Source organism: Sander lucioperca, chromosome 11 (assembly GCF_008315115.2).
Source record: "Sander lucioperca isolate FBNREF2018 chromosome 11, SLUC_FBN_1.2, whole genome shotgun sequence".
Lineage (NCBI taxonomy): Eukaryota > Metazoa > Chordata > Actinopteri > Perciformes > Percidae > Sander > Sander lucioperca.
In genome coordinates, this window is record NC_050183.1 from 20,902,793 (window position 1) to 20,924,600 (window position 21,808).

General features: G+C 39.4%; 1 protein-coding gene across 3 annotated transcripts; it reads left to right on the plus strand.

Annotated features, from left to right (window-relative positions):
• The first annotated feature begins 77 nt into the window (after positions 1 to 77).
• dnai3 (dynein axonemal intermediate chain 3) lies at positions 78 to 20,736 on the plus strand. 3 transcript variants are annotated; one of them, XM_031283986.1, is made up of 24 exons: positions 78 to 152; positions 1,480 to 1,486; positions 1,550 to 1,621; positions 1,740 to 1,769; positions 4,740 to 4,945; positions 5,755 to 5,859; positions 6,190 to 6,318; positions 6,434 to 6,633; positions 7,360 to 7,476; positions 7,861 to 8,057; positions 8,706 to 8,815; positions 9,504 to 9,593; positions 9,837 to 9,923; positions 11,132 to 11,263; positions 12,603 to 12,676; positions 12,864 to 13,008; positions 13,634 to 13,709; positions 15,626 to 15,747; positions 15,919 to 15,979; positions 16,374 to 16,504; positions 16,754 to 16,961; positions 17,699 to 17,790; positions 18,772 to 18,888; positions 20,076 to 20,736. In XM_031283986.1, the coding sequence occupies exons 3-24, from the start codon at positions 1,567 to 1,569 to the stop codon at positions 20,214 to 20,216; spliced, it is 2,625 nt and encodes an 874-aa protein (XP_031139846.1). In that variant the 5' UTR covers positions 78 to 152; positions 1,480 to 1,486; positions 1,550 to 1,566; the 3' UTR covers positions 20,217 to 20,736. The 3 variants fall into 3 exon arrangements, with proteins under 3 accessions (XP_031139846.1, XP_031139848.1, XP_031139847.1); XM_031283988.1 differs by having other exon boundaries at positions 15,629 to 15,747; XM_031283987.1 differs by lacking the exon at positions 1,480 to 1,486 and having other exon boundaries at positions 88 to 154; positions 1,560 to 1,621.
• Positions 20,737 to 21,808: the final 1,072 nt, after the last annotated feature.

The window sequence follows — 21,808 nt, forward strand, 5'->3', positions numbered from 1 at the left end:
TTTTACTGCTGGGACCTGATTGGCTCTTGGATCTGTCAGTCATGTCGTTTTTTTCCACTCCTGTTACCCTTGGCAACCAAACAGTGCCACTGATGAGCCAAGAGGACAAAAGCGTGAAGAGGATTTCAAGCTAACTCCTATAGTTTAACTACCGGTAAACTGTATTTATTCGTATATAAACTGTAGTTAGATGCAACGTTTGTGGGATTTACGTTATTGTTAAATGCGTATAGCAGCAACTTCGGATAAAACAGCTGATTTAAATGGTAACATTAGGTATATTGTAACGTTATTGTTTCCTACGTTTCAGAAGGAAATATGCAGCGTTACATAACATTTTTATAGCTGTAACGTTAGTTTATATTTACATATATACATTTTCAACCCGAATATATTACAAAACATGATGCATTTATGGAATTTACCCTGTAACATTAACATGTGTCGAGCAAATACATCATAACGTTACTGCTGCTCACTGATGTATCAGTAATAATAGCATTAACAAGTTAATGTGACATAGCTAATACTTTAGAGTGTGGGGCGATTATGAATGATTACTAACTTTTGATACTTTAGGAAAGGAGAGTTTATTTGTAGATCAACTTTCAACAACAAAGTAGTTTGAAGTGCTTTACATAAAAGATTAAAAGATTTAGGAAAACATGTAAGATAAGATATATAAAAGAAACACAAGGCAATATAAAAAGACATCTTTATAGTATCTAAAACCTGAATACTTCCTTCCCCACTCTATATCATTAGTTATAGCTAAAGATGGTCCGATACCATTTTTTGCTTCCTCATACCGATTGCGTATCGGCCGATACAGAGTACTGATCCGATACCAGTGTGTCATATATTTGTATTATGTTTTAACAACTGTATACTACTAACCCTGTATGGATGTGGTATTATTTCTATCTTTGTTGTCGGTCTGGCTCAGGTTAAACTCTTTGTGAAACATGAACAAACACAAACAATGAACGCCACAGAACTTTCTTTTATTCTCCAGTTTGACAGTCAGTTATAACGGAAAAAGAACATAAATAAACTACATTAATGTAGATTTTCTTTAGGGCTTTATTACGTGGTATCGGATCGGTGCATAAACTCCAGTACTTCCCGATACTGATACTAGCGTTTTAGGCAGTATCGGAGGCGATACTGATACTGGTATCGGTATCAGAACATCTCTAGTTATAACCGTAGCAATTATAAACAGAACGTCATACAAGTGTATGTCAGCCTGAAGACTTGGCTTAATTTTGTTTTCATAAGTAAATTTAGATCATACTCTAAGGTCCTTCTTATAAGGCAATGTAATGCAATTCTCTCATCCTCCACAAGATGTCTCTACATGCATTGATAATGATTTTATTTTGGGCATTATTGCAAGACACTGCTCTGCCACTGTGTGGAGCCTGTGTGTGGATTGACATTTTCACTCTCTGACACTTGGTCAATGAAATAGAAATGTGTGAAGATAAAAGTTTGTATTTTGGTGTTTTGCAGGGAGAATTGTAACACTGTGTTAAACTTTCTCCCTCTCTCCTAAGAGCAAGGATGCCACCCAAGAAACCAAAAAGTGGAAAAAGCAGTGCAGGCAGTAAGGGGAAAGGTAATGAGTATAGTGAATATTAGTATAGTGTTACTGTGTTTAAATGCATGTTTGTCTTAGCAAGATCAAATGGAGAGACAGTAAATTAAATGATAAACTGACTTTTACTCCCATTTAGGCAAAAAGATTCAGTCACCGGCTGCGCGTGGTAAGAGAAAATTATTCACTTTTTCACCTATTTATTCACCTATCCTGAACTGTAAAGTAGATTAGACAATTAAAAGTTACCTTTGTTTTTACGTAAAACTTGATGCACATTCACAACAATTTCCTCAAAACTACTGGGTAAACTGAGCATAGAGTTGGCTATACTTAGCATATATGCAACTTGGAGTAAACACCTGGTTTGTAATAGGTAGTGCGCAGATCCTAAGGTGAATTTTATTCATCTTAAATTATATTAACTAGAAAGCTAGTAAATCTTACATGGTCTTTGAATAGAGTTAAATAAAGCACTTTAAGCCTTCCATTTAGTTTTACAAATTTAAAATGTTTGATGATAGAGTGAATTTGTATTTGATTACTTTATTAATTTGATAGAGCAGGGTCCTTTTAATCAACACTATACACAATTTATACTGTAGGAGACCGAGATCTTTCTGACTTTGTAGTTGGAGTAGGAATGTAAAAAGCATGGCTGAAATTAATAATCAGAATAGTCTTTGAGGAGATGGAGAAACTATTCTTCTGACGTGATCTTGAGTGTACTGTTGCATAGCCTTTGGACGTGCTCTCTACTCAGCTGTGGGTCCCCATTGTCATGGTTTAGTTTACCGTCAACATACCAGCCCTGAAGACATGCTTTTGGTCTAATGCAGGTCACCAAATGTATCTTTGTACTATAGATTACATCATTGGCTCATATGGGAGTTAAAGGTAATGGTGTTAAGAGTCTGCAGATTCACATTGGCTCTGTTTTGTACATTTATTAATTTCAACCATTTCCAGCTTAAATACACCAGCAGTATAAATGCAAGTCTGTTAGAGCTCCTGATTGATGTCTAAATAGTTTTACTCTTAACATCAACCCAACCCTGACCCTGAACTTAACATAAAACCAACCCTAACATGTATTAGTTAACCTTGTGGGGACTAGCTTTATCTTGCCCACTGACACAAATGTAATTGAGGGGTTAAAAGGGGTTAAAAGAAAACCTGTGTGTGTGTATATATATATATATATATATATATATATATATATATATATATATATATAGTATACAGGTTTTCTTTTAACCCCTGTAAATGTTGCTAAAGGACATTGATGATAGGTAATCTTATTAGCTCATAAACAACTATTGTCCAGGCTGAAATTCTTAAGTCGTATCAACAGAGATCAAAACAAGCTGCCATAATTACAATGTACTGTGGTACTGTATAAATATCTTACAGTATGCAGTCAAAGAAATGCAAGCCATGAGTGGATTATGCAAGACGAAAAAGACAAATTTACAATATCTCCTCAGCGCAGTCTACAAACGCAGTTTAATTACATTCTTCAGGGTTACAGAATATTGCATATCACACTCTCTTCATCTCTCAAGCAAATATCTACCATGACTGCAAATGCCATAGTTGACACATACCTGTGTGAAATGAGGGGTGTGTGTTTCCACTACAATGATTTGGCATGAAGCCTAACTGGTGTGAGTTGAAAAGGTTGACACACCCAGCTGGGAAGTGGTTACCTAAGCTGTACTTTACTTTACATTCCCAGCGTCCCCTCAGCAACCTTGTGGCAAGACTTTGAAGAGAGAGACCGCAAGAAGGATGAAAACTATCATTATGCAAAGCCCTGTTTGCTATAGTGTGCCCTGGACTGAGCCTGGCCTTACTGTAGATATGGAAGAGTCTTTGTTGTGGTGCTGGTGCACTACTGCAGTTTTATATAGTAACAATCCTGGTTAGGTATATGTGACTGAGCTGTTTATGTCTTGAATTCATGCATACCTGATCTGCCTTTCACATACCAGTATAGTAGTATAAAATACAGCAACATTCCTTCTACAAGTGTTTGGACATTATGTGTAGGCTATTCACAAGGATTGCATTTCATCCTGTGATATTGTAGGTTGGTCCACCCTGCAGGGTGGGGCAGGTGAAGGATCAGAGGCGTTGTTGTGCGTTTGATCAGAAAATAGGGGGCAAGAATCTGTCTCACAGTCCGTAAGCAATAGTGACTTTAAAGCCTGTCCATTGTGTGAATATCACTTAATAAGTGAGGTTTAGGCTCTTAGTCGTGGCATCTCTGCATTCCTACTCATCATGCTTGTATCTCTGTGTTCAGAGATACAAGTTTTCAGATCTGTTATTAGTATTGTTTGTTTATGTTTTTAAACCTCTTGATTTTCCTCCATTCACATCTGTAGAAGATAGGAAAACTGCAGATTTTCTATGCAAGTCATAATCAGTTGTTTTACCTGCTCAATTCTGCCACTATATTTGTACATCCCATTCCAGGAAAATAGTTGCACAGACGATGACAGCAATTTGTTTTGTACATTCTGCGGAATAGACAGAACAGGTAGACATGACAATTAAACACGTAGCTCATTATTATCATTGTCAACTCTGTACAGCGTCAAATCTTCTGGCATCTGACAAAAACAGCTCGACTTATGAGTTCAGATTGATCATTAAGGTTGACTTATATGATGCTTTATTTTCTATACTGTATATAGTTGGCAGGGGTGGAGGAAGAGAATTGAAATACACAATATGTTTCGGGGTAAATTCACAGAGATTCCTTATAATTGTTTGTTTGTTTACAGTATTTTGATATGCAGCTTTTTGTTTTCAGATTATCTGTTACGATCCATATTACATTGACATGTGTAGTTGTTGCAAAGCAAAACATTATTAGCTCTAGTGATAAAATGGGTTTTAAAATGGGAGTACCTTAAACATTTTGAAAAGTGACCCAACTGACAAACAAAGTATTCTCTTATTGAGTGGTTTGCCCAAACATTATTACAATCCAGTAATAGTAGTAATCCACAAAACAGTTTGTGATTCTGCATAGGATGTTTTTAATGTGTGCTCTTAAAGTATAGAGGTTTAGATCCAGCTAATTTCAATATATAATTTCCACTGTCTAACATCTCTCTTGTCTATATAGATTGGGAACTCTCTAACCAAGATCATCCTGAGGATATCTTCCCCATGGTCCTGACATCAGCCACCCAGGAGCTCTTTGACTGCCAAGCTGATGAGGACGTCACAGGGGAGAGCCCTTACAAGCTGCTGGAAAAAGACGACATCATACAGGACATTAAGACAAGAGCTGCAGTGTCCGATTTCAGCCCTGTGAAGCAGATTGTGCTGGTGAGGCTGATCCATTGGCATACAGATCACTCAGACAATACCCCCAAGACACTGTGATGATACACAGACCCCGAGTTAAGGGCTGTGGGAACAAACAGAGTAACCGGTTTAACCTCATTTCCTCTCTGTCTCTGATCAAGATTAAATACATGGTAACCACCACTCTTACTTCACTAGCACATTACTCTAATGAGACCAGAAAGCACCATACAGACTCATCTATTCTAAGTCCTAAGTAATGTCAGCTTTCTTATTTGGGAAACAGCCAAGGTCTGGCCTTGGCTAAAGCCGCCTACACAGGATCTATGGCAAAACCGCGAGGTAGGGGGCAGCGCAAAGAGGCAAAGCGCAGCTCAGGAACGTTCTGGAATTGGTTGCGCCCATGGTTGCGCATTGAAAGGTCAGCGGCAACGAGGTCAAAGTTAAAATAATTTGAACTTTGAGAGGAGCGAGAAGCGGTGGGCGACGCCAAGGGTAGCGCTGCGCCTAGTTGGGCAGCACAGCTCTCCCCATAGGCTGGGGGAATGAGGACAATGGAACGGCCAGTACAGAGCGGTTTTACTGCAGATCATGTGTATGCCGATTTAGGCGATGTGTGTGTCTCTCTGTCTTATTCTTTTTAAAGCCCACAACATCAGTCTTAAAGTCGGAAATCTACATCTCACTCTGTCATCCACCGTCCTGACCAAATTACTGCTGTACAAAAATGCCAGAATTAATTCAAATACACTACAATAATTTTATCTTAAGAAATTTTTGTCATGCAAATAATTGAATGTTGTGAATTCAAAAATTCTTTTATCTGACAGGACTACCCAGAGGATGAGCTCTTGCTGGTTTATGACAGGGACTTCACCTATGGCCAGAGTTTCTATCTGGTTCTCACACCAGAAGCTAAGGACAGAATCCTCAATGTAAGCAGATGGTAGTTTGGTTTTGGTAACAATGTTCTCTTTTTCCTTTTGTTCTCACTAATGCTCTATCCACTACTTGGTGTTTAAAAAGTGGTGCAGGCAGGTCCGTTTTTCTTTGCCAGCTGGCATATTTTCAATGGTCGTTTAAAATAAAAGACTTCCGAAACTACTTCACTACCTTGCTCTAGCTCAATCATTTAGTGACAAGTGTGACTGTGTGGGAAGATTTCATATTTAACTATCAAAATAAATCATACAAACTCATCCTACACTTTAGTGTTCCCTGTTCATTATACTGTATGCTCTTGTAATTGTCCCTGTGTTCTGCAGCCCCCAAAGCCTGAGACACCAGAAGTGTTTGAGAAAGAAGTCGTTAAAACCCCAGAACCAAAGCCATGGATATCACTTGGCAGTGATAAGGAAATAGATGAAGAAGCTTTCAAAGAGTCCAGAGAAAAGGTACTACAGCATAAAAAATACATTAAATATGCATATTAAACAAGATTGAATTACCATTCACCCTTGTCCTTTCATTCCATTGCACCTCTGTATTCTGTCTCCTTTTTGTCATCAGCTGTTGTACAAGTTCTCCAGAGTGCGGAGGAAGTTTGGGGTACCAGTCTGTTTTTCTGACCGCAACACTGCAGATGCTAAAGATGACTACCTAGAGTGTGCTTCCTACCAAGACAGCAGATTCAGCATCAAACAGATGCAGAGGGACTGCGGGATGCAGGCTGTTCCCAGACTGCAGAGCAGCAGTGCTCAGACACAGTGGTATGCCAGCAAATCAGTACACATAAAATTGATTTGTTCTACAGGGGGGGGAAGCACTTACAGGTTCTGCCAACACCTCAATGCATTAAGAATGTAATATTAAATCAATTTGTGAGACAAGTATTTTTCTGCAGTTCATGCCTGTATGCATATACTTTGGTAGTGCATATTATATAGCTGACGCATTCATGAAATAGCATTCGCCATAGACCATTTTTTCTATCTTTATTACTTTAATAGTAGTCTCGCATTGCCAGACCTTCCTCCACAGCGCTGTAGAGGAGAGTCTGGCTAGTCCACACAAAATTCCGGGATGGGAGAAAAACGTGCTCTGGTTTGTTGGCATTTTTTAAACCAATCACAGTCGTTGGCGTCGGCGGCCCTAAGCGCTAAAGGGAGCAAAATAGCCTCGGGAAGGAACTTCTTTTGGTGGAACTTGTATGTTCAAAAGTTGTTTGATAGTCAGACAGATAGTCTAGATTTGCCCTGCAGAGATCTGAGGAGCAGGTAACCATAGTCCTCATAAATCGACCTGGAGTTTAGAATGCCAACACGAAGAAAGCAGAAGGTAACGGACATCCGGCCGAAAAGAAGGACATCCGGCGGAATTTCCGGCGGCACCTGAAAAACCCGGAAGGGGAACTTCGTCGAAATACAGTAGACTATTTTAATAGTAACTCCACCTCCAGAAATGTATTGTATAATTATTTTCTGTCCACTTCACAGGAAGTTTCAGAAGAATATCTTTACCCAATACACGCCTAGAGAGTTAAGTGTTGAAGAAAAAGAGAACATCCTCCAGCTTGAGAGTCTGAAGAATTTTTGCAATTCAGTGACCCCCAGGTAAGACAAAATGTTCTAGAAATGAATTGTGTCTTCTGACTGCTTTCTAAGAGAGTTTGTATTGTATAGGAAGAGGTTACTGCATCAGCCTCAGGGTCCTCAAACCCATCCATCGTTACCACTGTAGATCCATTAGAATACACCTTCACCTTCCCAGTGTGCTATATTTTGTGTTGTTATAGTTGCCTTCATAGCCCATACTTTGGGTTTTAAATAAGAGTTTCAATGATGCATTGTAATCTTACACTTCACCCTCAACCCTCCTTTGTGTCCAGGTAAGAGATAAAAGAACATCTGGACTCTTGAAAACTTTGTATTGTAGTTATGAAGAGATTAGATGGAGAAAAAAGAAAAGAAAAAAATGAAGTTTTACCTTTTTTGCAGGGTTTTGCAAGCCCTTCAGCAGGAAGGAATCATGAATGTGTTCTTTGATGACTGGAAGGCTCTGGGGACAGCAGCTGATGACGGTGACTGGGCTGGGAAGGTTTCCGAAGGTTTGATGCTTTATCAGGCCTTCACAGACCAGAAGTACACAAAGGACAAGAAAATCTGCAGCATTAATTGGCACCCTACCATCTACGGTAAAGTGCAACATCTCATTATCAAAATATCAATCTCTCTCAAGAGCAATAACTCTCTACTTAAAGGTCATCTTCCACATTCATAATTTTCTCTCAGTTCTTTATGAAAAAAATGCATTACTTGGATCATATTACTTTAGTTAGTTTATCTTTAACACATTTTCTGTCAGAGAAAATTAGGTCAATGTGTTGTGTGACTTGGGGTGCAACGTTTAGACGATTATGGTTTTAAATGTCAATAATAGCATTTGGTCGGAAAATGTTGACATGGATAGTGTTAATGGACAATGGCAGCAATAAATATAACAAAAGTAAATGACAATCATTCTCCCTGTAATCTCACCGTCACTGACAAATATTAAAATGCCAAATCCTCATCCATTGTAAAAACATTAATGTTATTCACTACCTCTTTGTAATGTTGCCCAGCTGTCATCACCCATAGAGCAGGCTTCCAGCAAGATCCAGAATAATAATATCAGTGCCAAAACATGTGATCAGTACAAAAATATGTTATTCAAAGAAGGGATCAGAGTTGAGCCAGCAATTTTTCAATCAGTACACTTAAAAAGACTAAACATATTTAACGTCTGTTTTCCTGCTGCTGTGTAGTTGATACATTATATGATGTGTTCTTTGATGTGGTAGGTGTGATAGCTGTGGCTTTGACAGAAAAAAAGGAGGAGCAGTTGAACAAGTCTGTCGTCAGAGCTTCTTTCATTCTCTTCTATACCTTCTCCGACCCCTCTAATCCCCAGGTATGGAAAGTATATGAGTATATGAGACACTCTGACTCTCTCATTGACAGCTTACAAGCTAATTCTCACCTCATATCTGTTTGAGACACACTTTAATCACAAATGGCTGGAATGATTTGCTTTCTCCTGTAATTCAAGACCGTTATTCGCTTTAGCAACATTTGAGAGGCTTCATTGATTTAACCCAGACACTCAATCAATAAAACTTGAGCTGCTAAATCACTCAAAAGAAATATGAGTTCTGTATGACGTACGTCTTCACCAGTGTGTGCGTCATGCTTTGGTTTCACTGTCTGCTGAAGCAGTGATCAAAGTGGCAAAGGGTACTGTGTAGGGTAAACCAGAGACAATATATAAGTGAAAAAAATATATTTATTTACTGTAGTGTGAAGAGTAAAGTTCTGTAGTTCAGTGTTGCAGCTAATTTTAATCTCTTAAACATGATTCTGAAAAATGACTTCTCTGTAATACAATCCTGCCCCTCCTGGGTCTTTTTCCCCCTTATGCCTTATGAAATGAAATCTACTGTATGCACTCGGTTTTTGTGGATTAAAAGCTGAACTTTGTATGGAGAGACTTATATAAATAAATACTTGGGATGGCAAGCACCCAATACATGGATGCATGTCTACTTTGAAATGTAATGATTCTGCCCTCTGTGTGTGTGGGTTTTCTGTGTTGTTTGCAGTTGCTGCTGGAGTGCCCAGATGACATTTTTGCCTTTGAGTTCTGCCCCTCTGATCCAAATATTATCGTTGGCGGCTGCATAAATGGCCAGGTGCTGACTTTGGCTCTGCTCTGCATCTCTCTTTTGCTGCATCTGCTGCCTTCTCTGCCTTGTATTAGTTTTTTTTATAACTTACCACTTTCCCATGCCCCTCTGTTTTTTATTATAAGGGAACATTATAATAAACCTTCAGTCATCTTAATCATATCCTGTACAGTTCCAATGTATTGTTTCTGTTTCCACTCTGTTTTAATCAACACTTTATCGTATCGTTTTGTGTTGCTGTTGTCTCAGGTCGTGTTGTGGGACATTTCTGCTCACGTCACACGCTTACAGGGAACACAGCCTGGTAAAAAGGTTTCTGTCAACACTGACGCATGCGTAAGTACCCATGTCCTTTCCCTAATGTGCACAATGTTGATACAATAATACATAATGTTCTGTATCTGTGTTGGTGTATTACATGTGTTATCAGTTACCGTAATTCTTTGGCTCCTGATGAGCTTGGTTCATTCAAGTACGGGTCGTCAGTTTATCAAAGCATGCAGTATATCCGCTGTAAAGACAGGCTGTGCTGTATGACAGAGTGAGATGATGATACGTTGACTCCTGAGTTCTCCCCTCATCCTCTCTCTTTCATTAGATGGGAATGCAGTGGCCTAATGGTCCTTTGCAAGCCAGCCACAGATGTCAAAACTAGTTCCACAAACGTACTAATGCCAGAAGTGAATCTCAAAGGGAGTTTATATCATTACATGACCCCAAACTGCTAAATGAAAACAGGCCTCATACAAACACTCCAGTCAGACTGAATTGATCTAACTGAATAAACTGAAGTCTTGACTGAAGACTGAAATTTCAAATAGGGTTTCTCTTTTGGCTTAACATTATAGTAAACTAATATTTACCAGGACAGACAAAAACCAGGGCTCAGATTTAAGCCCACATCATAGCAAGTACATTAACTCCATCGTAGCCTGTTGAGAAGTCACACCCAAATATTAAAACAATTTTGTCCCTTAAAGCCTGACCTCCACTGACATCTTCCACTGCTGTATTCAAATAGACATATATGCCCCCATCATCCAGCCCCCATTTTCTTTGTGTGTTTTTATTGCCTCTACAGTGGAACAGCTGTCTCCATCCCTGTCCTCACTGCTTCCTTCTCTTTTGTTTTGCCCTCTCCCACCCTCCGTACCTTCCTCTACTCACTTTGTCCTTGTTTGCTCTTCATTCCCCAAAGTCAACAGCATCAGCTCACATACTCCAGCTGTTACACAAGCCAGCCATCCTCCACCATAGTTTGTTCCCATCGAAGATAACACACAAGCAAATCAGATCCCTGCCCTCCCTTGTGTTTGCAGTGTAAATAATGGCGGTTGTATCTGCTAAAAGGCTTTATGTCGATGAGTTGATTTGAGTGCTGTGAAAGCTGCGCTACACTAGCACCTGTTGCTAGCTGATCATATAAACGAAGAATTAAAATCCTCCTGTATGGATTTCTGTTCTGTTCACACCATTTAAATCCAACTGCCAGCACACTGCTTACTGAAATAAATGATGTGTTACGCATTCTGTTCATGCTTCAGGATTTCCACCAGGACCTCGATGACAACAAAGAGAATAAGACTCCTATCGTGCACTACTGTGCAGTGTCTGCATTAGAGAGCAGCCACAAAGCACCAATTACTGATGTCCAATGGCTGCCAACAACATTTGAGGTACACAGAGCTAAAGGGCAGAGGGTTTGGAAGGAGTAACAACTGCAAGTAAGGATATCAATAGGCTGAATGCTGATCACGTAGAGAGTTATTTCTGTTTCATACATTTTCCATCAGGAGTGCATTGGATAGGTGCTGGGACCTTCCACAAGGTTAATCACTATTTCTTTTGGCCTATCTTGATTAATACAAGGTGCTTTGTGTGACTACACAGCAACACTTTCGTTAATGTTTTCTTGATCTCAAGCTTCTTTTATCATATCTAAAGTAAACACTGTGGCATAGTTTCAACATACCGAAGGCAACTAGAGTACATTTGAATCTTTCACACCTGAGTTGCAAATAGATAATAAAACAGTAACCACTCTAAGGGTCAGGTCTCTTATTGCCCTAATGATTTCTTTATCTAGGTTTGGAATATTATCAGAGTTTTTATCTGACTAAGTTTAAAAGCCACTTGAATGTAAACATGTCTAACAGGAGGTAAGGCAATAGTGGGCACAGAAAAGTCTTCAGGGCAGAGAAAATCTATGGTTATAATGCGACATATTGAGGATATGATGATAATAATAATAATAAATAATGATACATTTATTTTATATAGCGCTTTAAAGGTACTCAAAGGCACTTTACAAAGTAAAGACAAAGAAAGACATACCAAGATCAGTACAACAGAGAAATTACAAGGTTCAACAGGAAGGTATGAAAGTATGACACTATTGGACAGAACAAACGTTACTCAAATACAGAATATTGCATATTTCTAATAACCTCAGGATGTTTTTTGTACTCCTAACAACAGACTTTGCTGTTTTTAACATCTGCAGAAATTAATGTGGCCCGGCATAAAATAAAATCTTTGCATGTTCTGCACAGTACATCTAGAAATGTATTGACCTAATGTGATTTTGGCTGTAGTGTTTGGTCTGTAACCCAGCACAAAGAAGTGTACTGATAACTGTGAAAGATAATGTTAGCAGCCAGAAAATATACAGCAACAATAAACTATGATCACACAGATTCACTACATTATCAGTCCACAGAACCTAAGCATGTTGTTTAGTGTTTCTAAAATCTTCTTCTTCATGAAACAATGAAAACATTATAATTTTGGTTTCCCATCGGTGCCTATCCCTCGTGTCTTTATAGCCAGCTATAATAAATCATTACACTCACTGGCACTCATCTGGATAAATAAAATAAGGCAATCATCAAAGTGCCCCCAGGGGAGCATTAACTTCCCATATATCATCAAGAACCTTTTTCACTACTATCTGCTCTTTACAATACTAAGCTTGACAGACATTTGTTGATTTTGTGACTCTCTCTCTCTGATTAGGTGACCAGAATGGGCTTACCGGTGGAAAACATGTATAACATTTCTGCTCAAGTTGTCACCTGCTCCCCTGACTGGTAGGTCTTATACAGAAAAAAATGTTTAGATTAAATGTTAAATTGGAGGAGATGTTGCTTTAATTAGACTGGCATGAAGGACAAGACCACAGAGTCTGTATCAGTCAATAGTCACAGTGTGTGTAAGGATTCAAGTTTTTATTAATTTTCAAGTTGATTTTAGTTTTTCATTTTTCTCCCTCTGAAGCACTATAATGTTCTGGGATGTGCGAGTGTCGAGTCTGGTGAGCCACTCAGCATCAGAAAGGAGGCCGATTATGGATCAGAAGACACCCTACAGTGTCCCCGACACCTTCAAACACCTGGACCGGACATGGAAACCTCTCTTCAGGGTACTGCAGGGTTTCAGGGTGCAATACAAAATGAGTACTGAGATGTTTTATCTGCAGTTTCCAAATCTAAAAATAAGTTCCATACACATTGTGATAGTGTACAGCAAACCAAATAGCTGTTGTGTTAAGTAGACAAAAGTTAGGTCCACCAATACTGGAAGAAAACGATTCTACCTGCAAATAGAAAAATTACACTATCTAACAAGATAGGTTTATGTAGATATATGAAAACACCTGCATGTACTATAAAAAGTGTAAAATTAAAGCTTTCAAATCCAGCATTTGTTGTAGATTAGCTGTTCACTTCCCATCTTGACAATTTTAAGAAAGTCTTCTTTTGATATACCCAATTCAGCAATGAAATTGCACTTGGAAAGATTTTGGAGATGAGGTTTTATGAAGGATTTAGGCTTTGCGTTTGGATAATTCCCCACAATGCAAGTAACATTTTAAACTCAAAAGCTCTGTGAATGTGTATGTCTATTTATGTATGCATTTCTTTGCATCCAAGTTGGGTTTATTTAATGGGTTTTAGTGTTCAGTGGCTTCAGTATAGTCCTTGCTTTTGTTTTAAATGTTTCGTCGCTGTCAGTTCTTCAATTGTCAAACATTGTCTTTTTCTCAGGTGTCCCTGCCAAAGATCGATACCAGTGGAGAATACGCTCCTCTGAAGTTCAACCTGGAACACTACACCTGTAATGGTAATACAGAACTTTATTCTTCAGTCTGGTTTGGTTTATTTATTTCTGTCTGTTGTACAGCCTCTCCCTTTTCTTAAAATCAGTCACACAAATGAGCATTACTCAATTACAATATCTTGTACAATAAATACTGTCTGGTGTGGATGCAAAGTACCTCATGAAAGTGGGTTATAGCTCACTCAAACACTCACACAATCACTTTTAGAGAGCCACAGATTGTCAAAAAGAAAAAGACTGCTTGGTCATTGTCACAGTTTGAGACATATCAACTTGGATAAGGAATATGATAAATCAGTATGCAAGTTAAAAATGTAACACACACAAATACACATATAGCAGGGATAAATATATAAAAAGTTCCAAGTGTAACACTCTGCTTGCAGTGTCAAAATTGCAGAAGCTATATCACACTGCTACTGCTTTGCATGAACAGTGCTATTGTGTTTTAGTTTTCGAAACATCACAAATGAGAGGAAAGCTAATTTTAATTATATCATAAAATTACTGGATTCTGAATTTTTGTGCATTTAAATCAAGTGAGTAGACAAAACAATGAACATTACAAACATAACTATCCTATGTCTGATAGTTCTGAAAAGTGTGTGCATGGCTGCCGGTCTATTTTTGGGGGAGATTTGGGATTCTTTAATTCTGCTTTGGATGGTTGGGCACAGTGATCAGTGGGGCAGGGTTACACAGTCTGTCTCCCTCTTCTCTCCTCCGGTTTCATAGCACTTTATTAAGTGATACTTCCAAAACAAGGCCCTCATAGTTGCAGAGCAATAGCCTCGCTGACTGTCAGCTCTTTGCAATATGCTGCTCAGGCTCTTTAGAGCTAGGAGATGATCGTGTGTGTCCTGGCTGGTCAAGAAGAGACGTGTCTTTGTCTGGCTGAAGGTCTGCTTCCATAAACACAGCTTTGGTAGCTGGCGGTCATATAATTAATATGTTCACTAACTGAGGCAATAAATCTGCTGTAGCCCTTAGGCAGTCTGTTATTACATTTTTAATTAATCCCTGTGTGATTAATACTTTGATGATACTAGATGTTTGAGTCATATTGACTACACTGTCTGCTTCTGAGCTATATATTCATCAAGTTACGCTCTTTGCATTTTGCCATCTTTGATGCTGGAGTCACTTGCACTTACAGTAGTAGCCACTGTAGAAAAGCTCCACTCTGCCCTGCAACAACACCACAAGAGTTTCCACACTGAGTTTTTGCTAGCAACCCCTCGTGGGGATTAAGCAACAAGTTATGCAGCAGTGCAGTGTGGTAAAAGTGAAACAATGTCTACATCTGTTGCTGTGCCGTATCGTCTGTCTCATATCTTTACACACATCTTAACTGGAGGAAAGTGGATTTAGAAGATGTGTGATTGGGTAATCTGATTTAACAGAGTGAGGCTGAGATTTGATTGGGAGCAGTCCGCTGATAAGGGGGTGTGAACGGATGGTCCTGTACTGTCCCTGACAGACAGTTGGGCTTTTGTGATGGAAAAGGCTTCTTCCATCACTACCAGCCCTGCCTATCTCAACCCTCCCACCCTTCTCCCTTACGTTCCTCCATCTCGCCACAATCCTCCCTCCCAACTCCTGTACCCCTCCCTATCTCCCCACATCCCTCTCTTTTGTCCTTCTCTTGTCTTGTTCATGGTCAGATTACAGAGCAGGCTGCACCAATGCCACTGTTCAGTCCCTCTCATGTTTCTCATTTTTGTTTTCTGATAAGGTGTTGTAATATGTTTTATTAGTCCTGTAGATAATTGTTTTATGAAGAGTTTTCTACAGTGTACTGTCAACATTTTTTTTTCCTACTGAGGACCATGCTCTTGACATGAATGTTTAAAAAGAAAAGTATGAGTTGAACTTTTAACCTTACTTTCCACACTCTCCCTTTCTGTTTCCCCCAACAGAAGCTAATGAAAATGGTGATAGCTCAAAGGTCATCCCAGACTACAGCCAACTCAGACTGCCCTCGGCTAAAACACTCAAAGCTCTGGAAGATGTCAATACTAAACTCTATATTGGAACAGAGGTAAACATTCCTACCAATAAAATCAGCAACATCGAGCAGTATTTTTCAGTACAACACTGAACTGCTGAATGAGCTTTATAACAAAACTATGAAATACATATAAAAAGGTGTGCATGTTTATACTATGTTCCCTTCTAACATGTTTCATAATGTGTGTGTTTTTACTGCCAGGATGGGGAGATTATTTACACTGACTGGAAACTGGGGAAAGATGACTCTGGACGGCTGCAAAGTGAGTATTCTGGTTTATTATCATTAAAGTCATTAAAGCTCATTAACTGCAAATCATGTATTCTTGACTGCTGACCATTCTTCAAAGCAGACCAAAGTGCGGTTTCTTTTAGTAGTTTGACGTTATACACACAAGCAATAGTATCCTCAAAGTCTTGAGACAAAAGAAGCCAGCAATGGTTTTAATCATAAATACGAATTATTAAAATGACTTTAATAGCCACTATCACTGTAAGTCAACTCTTTGGTTTGGCAGCAATGCTGAATGTAATCCTTATTTACATAGAGGACACAGAGGGTTAATAGCTCCTTGAACTGCATTGCTCTGTTGCTTCTGTGGAAGTACTGTCAGATAAAAGAGTGCACCTGATCTTTCTTTCTGTCCTCGCTCTCAGGTGCCAAGCCGCTCCACTGTTTTAGCATCCATCACTGGCTGGTGAATACGGTGCAACGGTCACCCTTCTTCAAAGACATTATTTTGACGGCGGGGAGCTGGAACTTTGCCATCTGGAAAGAGGGAGTCATGGTAACAACACCTGTCACTTGAACTACAGGAGCCGAAAACATTGCCAACAGTTAAAATCATACCCACGTACTCCATAGGATTAGAATAAAAATGACTAAATATCAGAGTTATCATGGACTTTTAACATAATCAATACTTCGATCCATCATGACGTACACAACAAGAGAAAATACATAATATTTAACTGATAACGATTCATTGCCTTTTAAATACATTGACTCTACAGTATTTTACTTTTTGTAAATTCAGGATGGCCCCATCATCCTGTCAGCAATCTCTGAGCAGGTGTGCACTGTGGGATGCTGGTCCCTGTCCCGACCAGCTGTTTTCTTCATTGGGAAAGAGGATGGCAGCATTGAGGTGTGGAACCTGCTGGAAAAGACCAATGAACCTGTGCAGATCCACTCACACGTTACCAATGCCAAGATTACCTGCATCAAACCCTGGGCCGCCTCCTGTAAGTTCTTGGCCTCTTTGGTGCAAAACACAGCAGTTAGCATATGTGTGGTTTCATTAGGAAGGCATTACTTGTTCCACTAGGATTTGTGTCTAACGTTTTGGTTTTACACCCATATCACATTCTAATAATACGTTTGCCTGAGTGACACTAAATGGAGGTAAACCTAAGATGTAGTTTAGGCAGGTTGCTTCTACCAACGGCAAACACACAAGCTATATCAATGACACTTAATTTGTATGGCCCCTATTTTGCAGGTTAATATAAGGCTAATCAGAATACTTTATTGATCCCCTCAGATACATTTTTAAGTTGCAGTTGCTCACAGTCAGATTTAAGGAAAAAGTAAGATTAAGACAAAAAAATACACAAGGCACACGTGGAACACACGCACGGCACAACGTACAGAAAGCACAAAATGCACACAACGCACATGTACACAATGCACACTAGAAATAAATATTATGAAAATGTAATAATAAAACTAAAGCATTAAAGACAATAACATAAAATAGGGAGTCAGGAGGGGTAAAACATTTTAAAACACAAGTACAATAAAATAAATGATTAAATAAAATAAACAAGGGCCAAAAACATTGTGATATTCTCTCTGCTGCTCAGCTGAAAACTGCTGTAATCTTTTGCCGCTGCGTCTGTTTTATTTATATTTTCACAGCCTTGGGGATAAGTTCCTTGTTGTAAGATTGTTATTTACTGGATTTGTTTTGTACGTACAGCCAAGCAGCACTTCCTGGCTGTGACTGATGACATTGGAATGGTCCGTGTTTTTGAAATCCCGAAGACACTCTACGTTCCCTCCAGGAGTGAGGTAAGACAGGGTCCTTCTCACTTCCCTTATTTGATAGCTCGTCCTCGATAGCTTCGTGAAGGCCGTCTCAAAGCTCTTATTCCTGCCCCGAGGAACGAGCATCGAGGAGAGATCTCTGAGGAGCCATGAGCAAGGATACACGAGAGCAGCAAAGCTGTTGCTAACTCTGCCCATACAGCTGACGCATTCACGCGACGCTTCAGAGGAAAGGACGTCTCATCCCTCTAAAACACATTTCCTCGTTTCCTCTCTCCTCCCATGATTTCCTCTGTCTCTCCCATGCTTCTTCGGTGAGACGGACTAAGACGCAAGGAAAGGCACGCGTTAGGCTACAACATTTTTTGTCACATACAGCAAACATCTCCTCACTATCCGTGAGCTGCCTGTCCCCTGAACACACTGTAAAAAAAACGCGGTCTCTGTAGACAGCCCAGGCTCCACAAACGCCAACAAAAATAAACTGTGCCAACCTGCACCACACAACATAACAAATAGTCTTCCAGCGTTCCAGCCAATAACCGACAAGAAGGATTTGGGGGTGGGGGTTGGGGGGGTTAGTGCGCGGAAGCATGGAAGGGAGGGAGAGGGGACAGGATGAGGAGGAGGGAGGGGCGAGCTAGCCTCGTTTTGTTTGAAAATACTTCGAACGTCAACAAGAATTGCCGTCACCCAACATTGCATAGAGCACCTTTAAGTGAAGTGAGAAGAACCCACAGTCCAACCACCTCCTTGTACTCACTTTAAAGAAGGCTATGAGTTGTCTGTTTGCTTATTATTATGCAAGAAGGAATAATAATTCATTCTTGTTCAAGGTTGAAAAACAGAGGTGATAAACCCAGGTGTGCAACATGCTAACCCTAGGTTAATTTGTAATATACAAATATATTATTAAATATTTGAATAATGAATTCTAATACACAGATATGCTGGTCCAGTGGTCACCAAACCTCCGGTGTAAATTTCTCTTCTGTCTGTATGCAGAGTTTAAATGTGAAGAAATACTTTGAGCTGGAGGAGGACAGGTTGAAGGATTTTTTGAGAAGAGAGGAACTCTGGGAAAAAGAGAAGGAAGCTGAAGAACTCAAGAAGAGAAGAACGGTGAGCTGTGGCGCCTGTCTGTAGAAAGAATGAACAGGCTTTGTGCTCTCCCAACCATCAATATTTGCTGTTAATGTGGCCTCGAATGAGACCTTGTGTCCACCGCTACACTCTAACCTCACAGACAGCCACGGGTATTAGCGAGATTAACAAATTATTTTTAGTTAAACGTGTGCATGCCATTTCAAAGTTGACCCTGGAATAGCTGGAGTCGGCCATTCCTCTCTCTCTCTCTCTGTCTGTCTCTTCTGCTCTAGTCTCTCTTATTCTCTTTCCCCCCCTCATGTTTAATTCAGTCGGATTGTTACTTGATCCTTGGCACTGGGGAGAGTGTATTATTGACAGCCAGTGGCTGGCTGTTTGTCCGATAACTATAGAAGTTACATATTTTAGCGGCTAAACGTTCTAATCTTAGACTTAATGCAGATTAAGTTTTGTTTTGTTGCAGTAATTTCACATTTGTTTTTGTGTTTGTGGATACTCTATTCTTCTATTGTACATATGCTGTTATGTTCACTTCCTGCCTTTTATCGTCACATGACAAGGACAAGAGACCTCAGGAAATGAATGCAAATAAAACTGTATGATTGCTGTTTTTTACACTTTCAGTGTGAATGTGTGCGTAGGCTTGTGATTGTGCATTTCTCTCAGCCGGTCAGGATTAGCAATTAAATAAAAAGTGATTACAGAAAATTGTCATTTAGCAAACCTTCCTTTGAAGGAATACTTTACCTTCAAAAAGATGATGAGTGTTGCCTTGAATTCATGAGGAAAGCGCTGATATTGTCGCATACCTCCGCGGTGAACGAAGAATCAAAAACGGAGAAAAGTTTTGATGCATGAAAGTGTTGTAACCAGTAATGTTTTAGCGACAATGCATGTGTTAGTAGTAGTGTGTGTGTGTGGTAGTACTGTGTGGTACTATTGTGGTAGTACTGAGCATATGACTGGATAAACAAGACTTGGAAAACACTGTACGAGTTGTGTGAGAGTTTATAAACTGTTATTTTGATATAGTATTGTTTTGACCCATATTACTTCAATGTTTCAAGACTTGTCTCTGGTTTTGATTCTCTGTTCACGACGGAGGCATGCGACAATAACAACGTTTTCTTAATGAATTATTATATGTATCATTTGCAACATATTGTTCATGACTTTCATTCTTCTCTGATGTTTGTCTCCAGGAACCTGATAAGCCAGTCATTTCCCTGGTGGAGAATGAAGAGGTGAACGTGAAGGAGTACAATGATTACCTGATGCTGGAGGAAAGCGTCCTGAAGGGCATGGGCCTGTGGCAAGCTCCCGCCGACACACAAGACAACTGATATCACACACATTAACACATACACATCTGCACAAATTGCATGTCATATAAAACAGGTTTTATTATTTTTTATTATTTATAAATTTTGTTTTATAAAAACACTATCTTTCAACATCTTTCATTTGGAATTTGTATCTTTGTTGCTGTTTTCATAATTTTGTATCATAACTACTAATGTATGTATGTATGAACGTATTTTTTTTTATTGAAATATAATCTATATGTAAAATCTGAGAACAGTGAACATTTTTGTATATTGATTCTGCCATCGACATTAAGATCATGTTCGGGTTGGTGCTTCAGGGTCAAACGTGGATTTATTTTCATCCTCCCATCTGAGATCTAGTTACTGGGTAATGCCATCCATTTGCCCCCTTCTTCACCACTGCTCCCTGAGGATGCAGTCTGGAATACCTCAAGGATCTGACCTTTGCAGGAAGTCATTTTATGGCTCTTTAATTTCATGATTCTTATGTTGTTGTTGAAAGCTCCTCTAGTATTAAAATGTATTTTGTATGGCTCATCTTGCGTGCTATTGATAAAGAAATGTTTGATTAAGAAGGAATGTAAAAGTCACAGGCCCATAATGCAAAAGCTGTTAGTCTCCAATCAACCAGTTGGAGTGGGCGAGAAAAATAATAGTATGTACATCTTTCTGTAAATCATTCAGATGATTTTCAGAATTTTTTATTTGGGGAAAAAACATGACTGGACCACATTCTTAAAGTATCACTAATCAATATTCTTATATAAACAATGACTGATGAGGGTGCAATGACTGCATAATGTGAAAGGACTCATTTGTAGTGAAGTAGTGTAGTTTTGGTTCAGTCTCACCACTCTTATCTACCGTGCTTTCATCCACAGCAGGTTTTCAACAAAAAAGCTCTAAAAACCCTCTGTAAACAACATACTTAGCAGCAAACAGCTAATAGAAAAAAGGTTTGCAACTAGCTGGTGCTAGCAATGTGGAGCAGCGAAGGAGACAGATATTTCCTTTAGGAGACCAAAATAGAGTTCGAAGATAAGTGAATATTGGCCAGGTGGTCTAGCCTCGTGAGACCGTCCTGATCTCGCGAGCTCCAGTTTTCCACTTGCAGATCAGTCTGGCATCTTGAGATAGAGAAAATTTGGAGCCGTTCGCCAAATGACCGACCAATCAGCGTTGGTTTTGAGGCGGGTTTAGGTGTGATGCAACGAGAAGCGAATGTTCAGTCTAAACAAAATGGCGGCTTCCACGGATGAGATCGCGCAAGTTTTATCTGAATTAGAAAGTATTCCTTCATTGAAAGAAAAGCAAAAAACAGCACTGGAGGCTTTTCTCGGAGGAAAATATGTTTTTGCTCTTCTCCCGACTGGTTTCGGCAAGAGTTTGATATATCAACTGGCTCCGCTAGTTGTGAAGAAAATTAGCCTTGTGAGACCGTCCTGATCTCGCGAGCTATCTGGCGGAGTCAGGTTAGTGATAGACAGATGGTTTAATCAGCTAACCAGTATTTTCGCCCCTTTCCAAAAGTTCTCCAACGGAAAGTTCCCAGATGGATATGCCGAGCGAATGCGAAGCAATCCATCTGGCGGAGTCAGGTTACAGGT

Excerpts from the sequence above, each read along its gene's own strand:
- dnai3 (XM_031283986.1), top strand. The coding sequence starts at position 1,567 with ATGCCACCCAAGAAACCAAAAAGTGGAAAAAGCAGTGCAGGCAGTAAG. Across the intron at positions 12,677-12,863 it reads GTCACCTGCTCCCCTGACTG|CACTATAATGTTCTGGGATG; the intron begins GTAGGTCTTATA and ends CTCCCTCTGAAG. Across the intron at positions 13,009-13,633 it reads CATGGAAACCTCTCTTCAGG|GTGTCCCTGCCAAAGATCGA; the intron begins GTACTGCAGGGT and ends TCTTTTTCTCAG.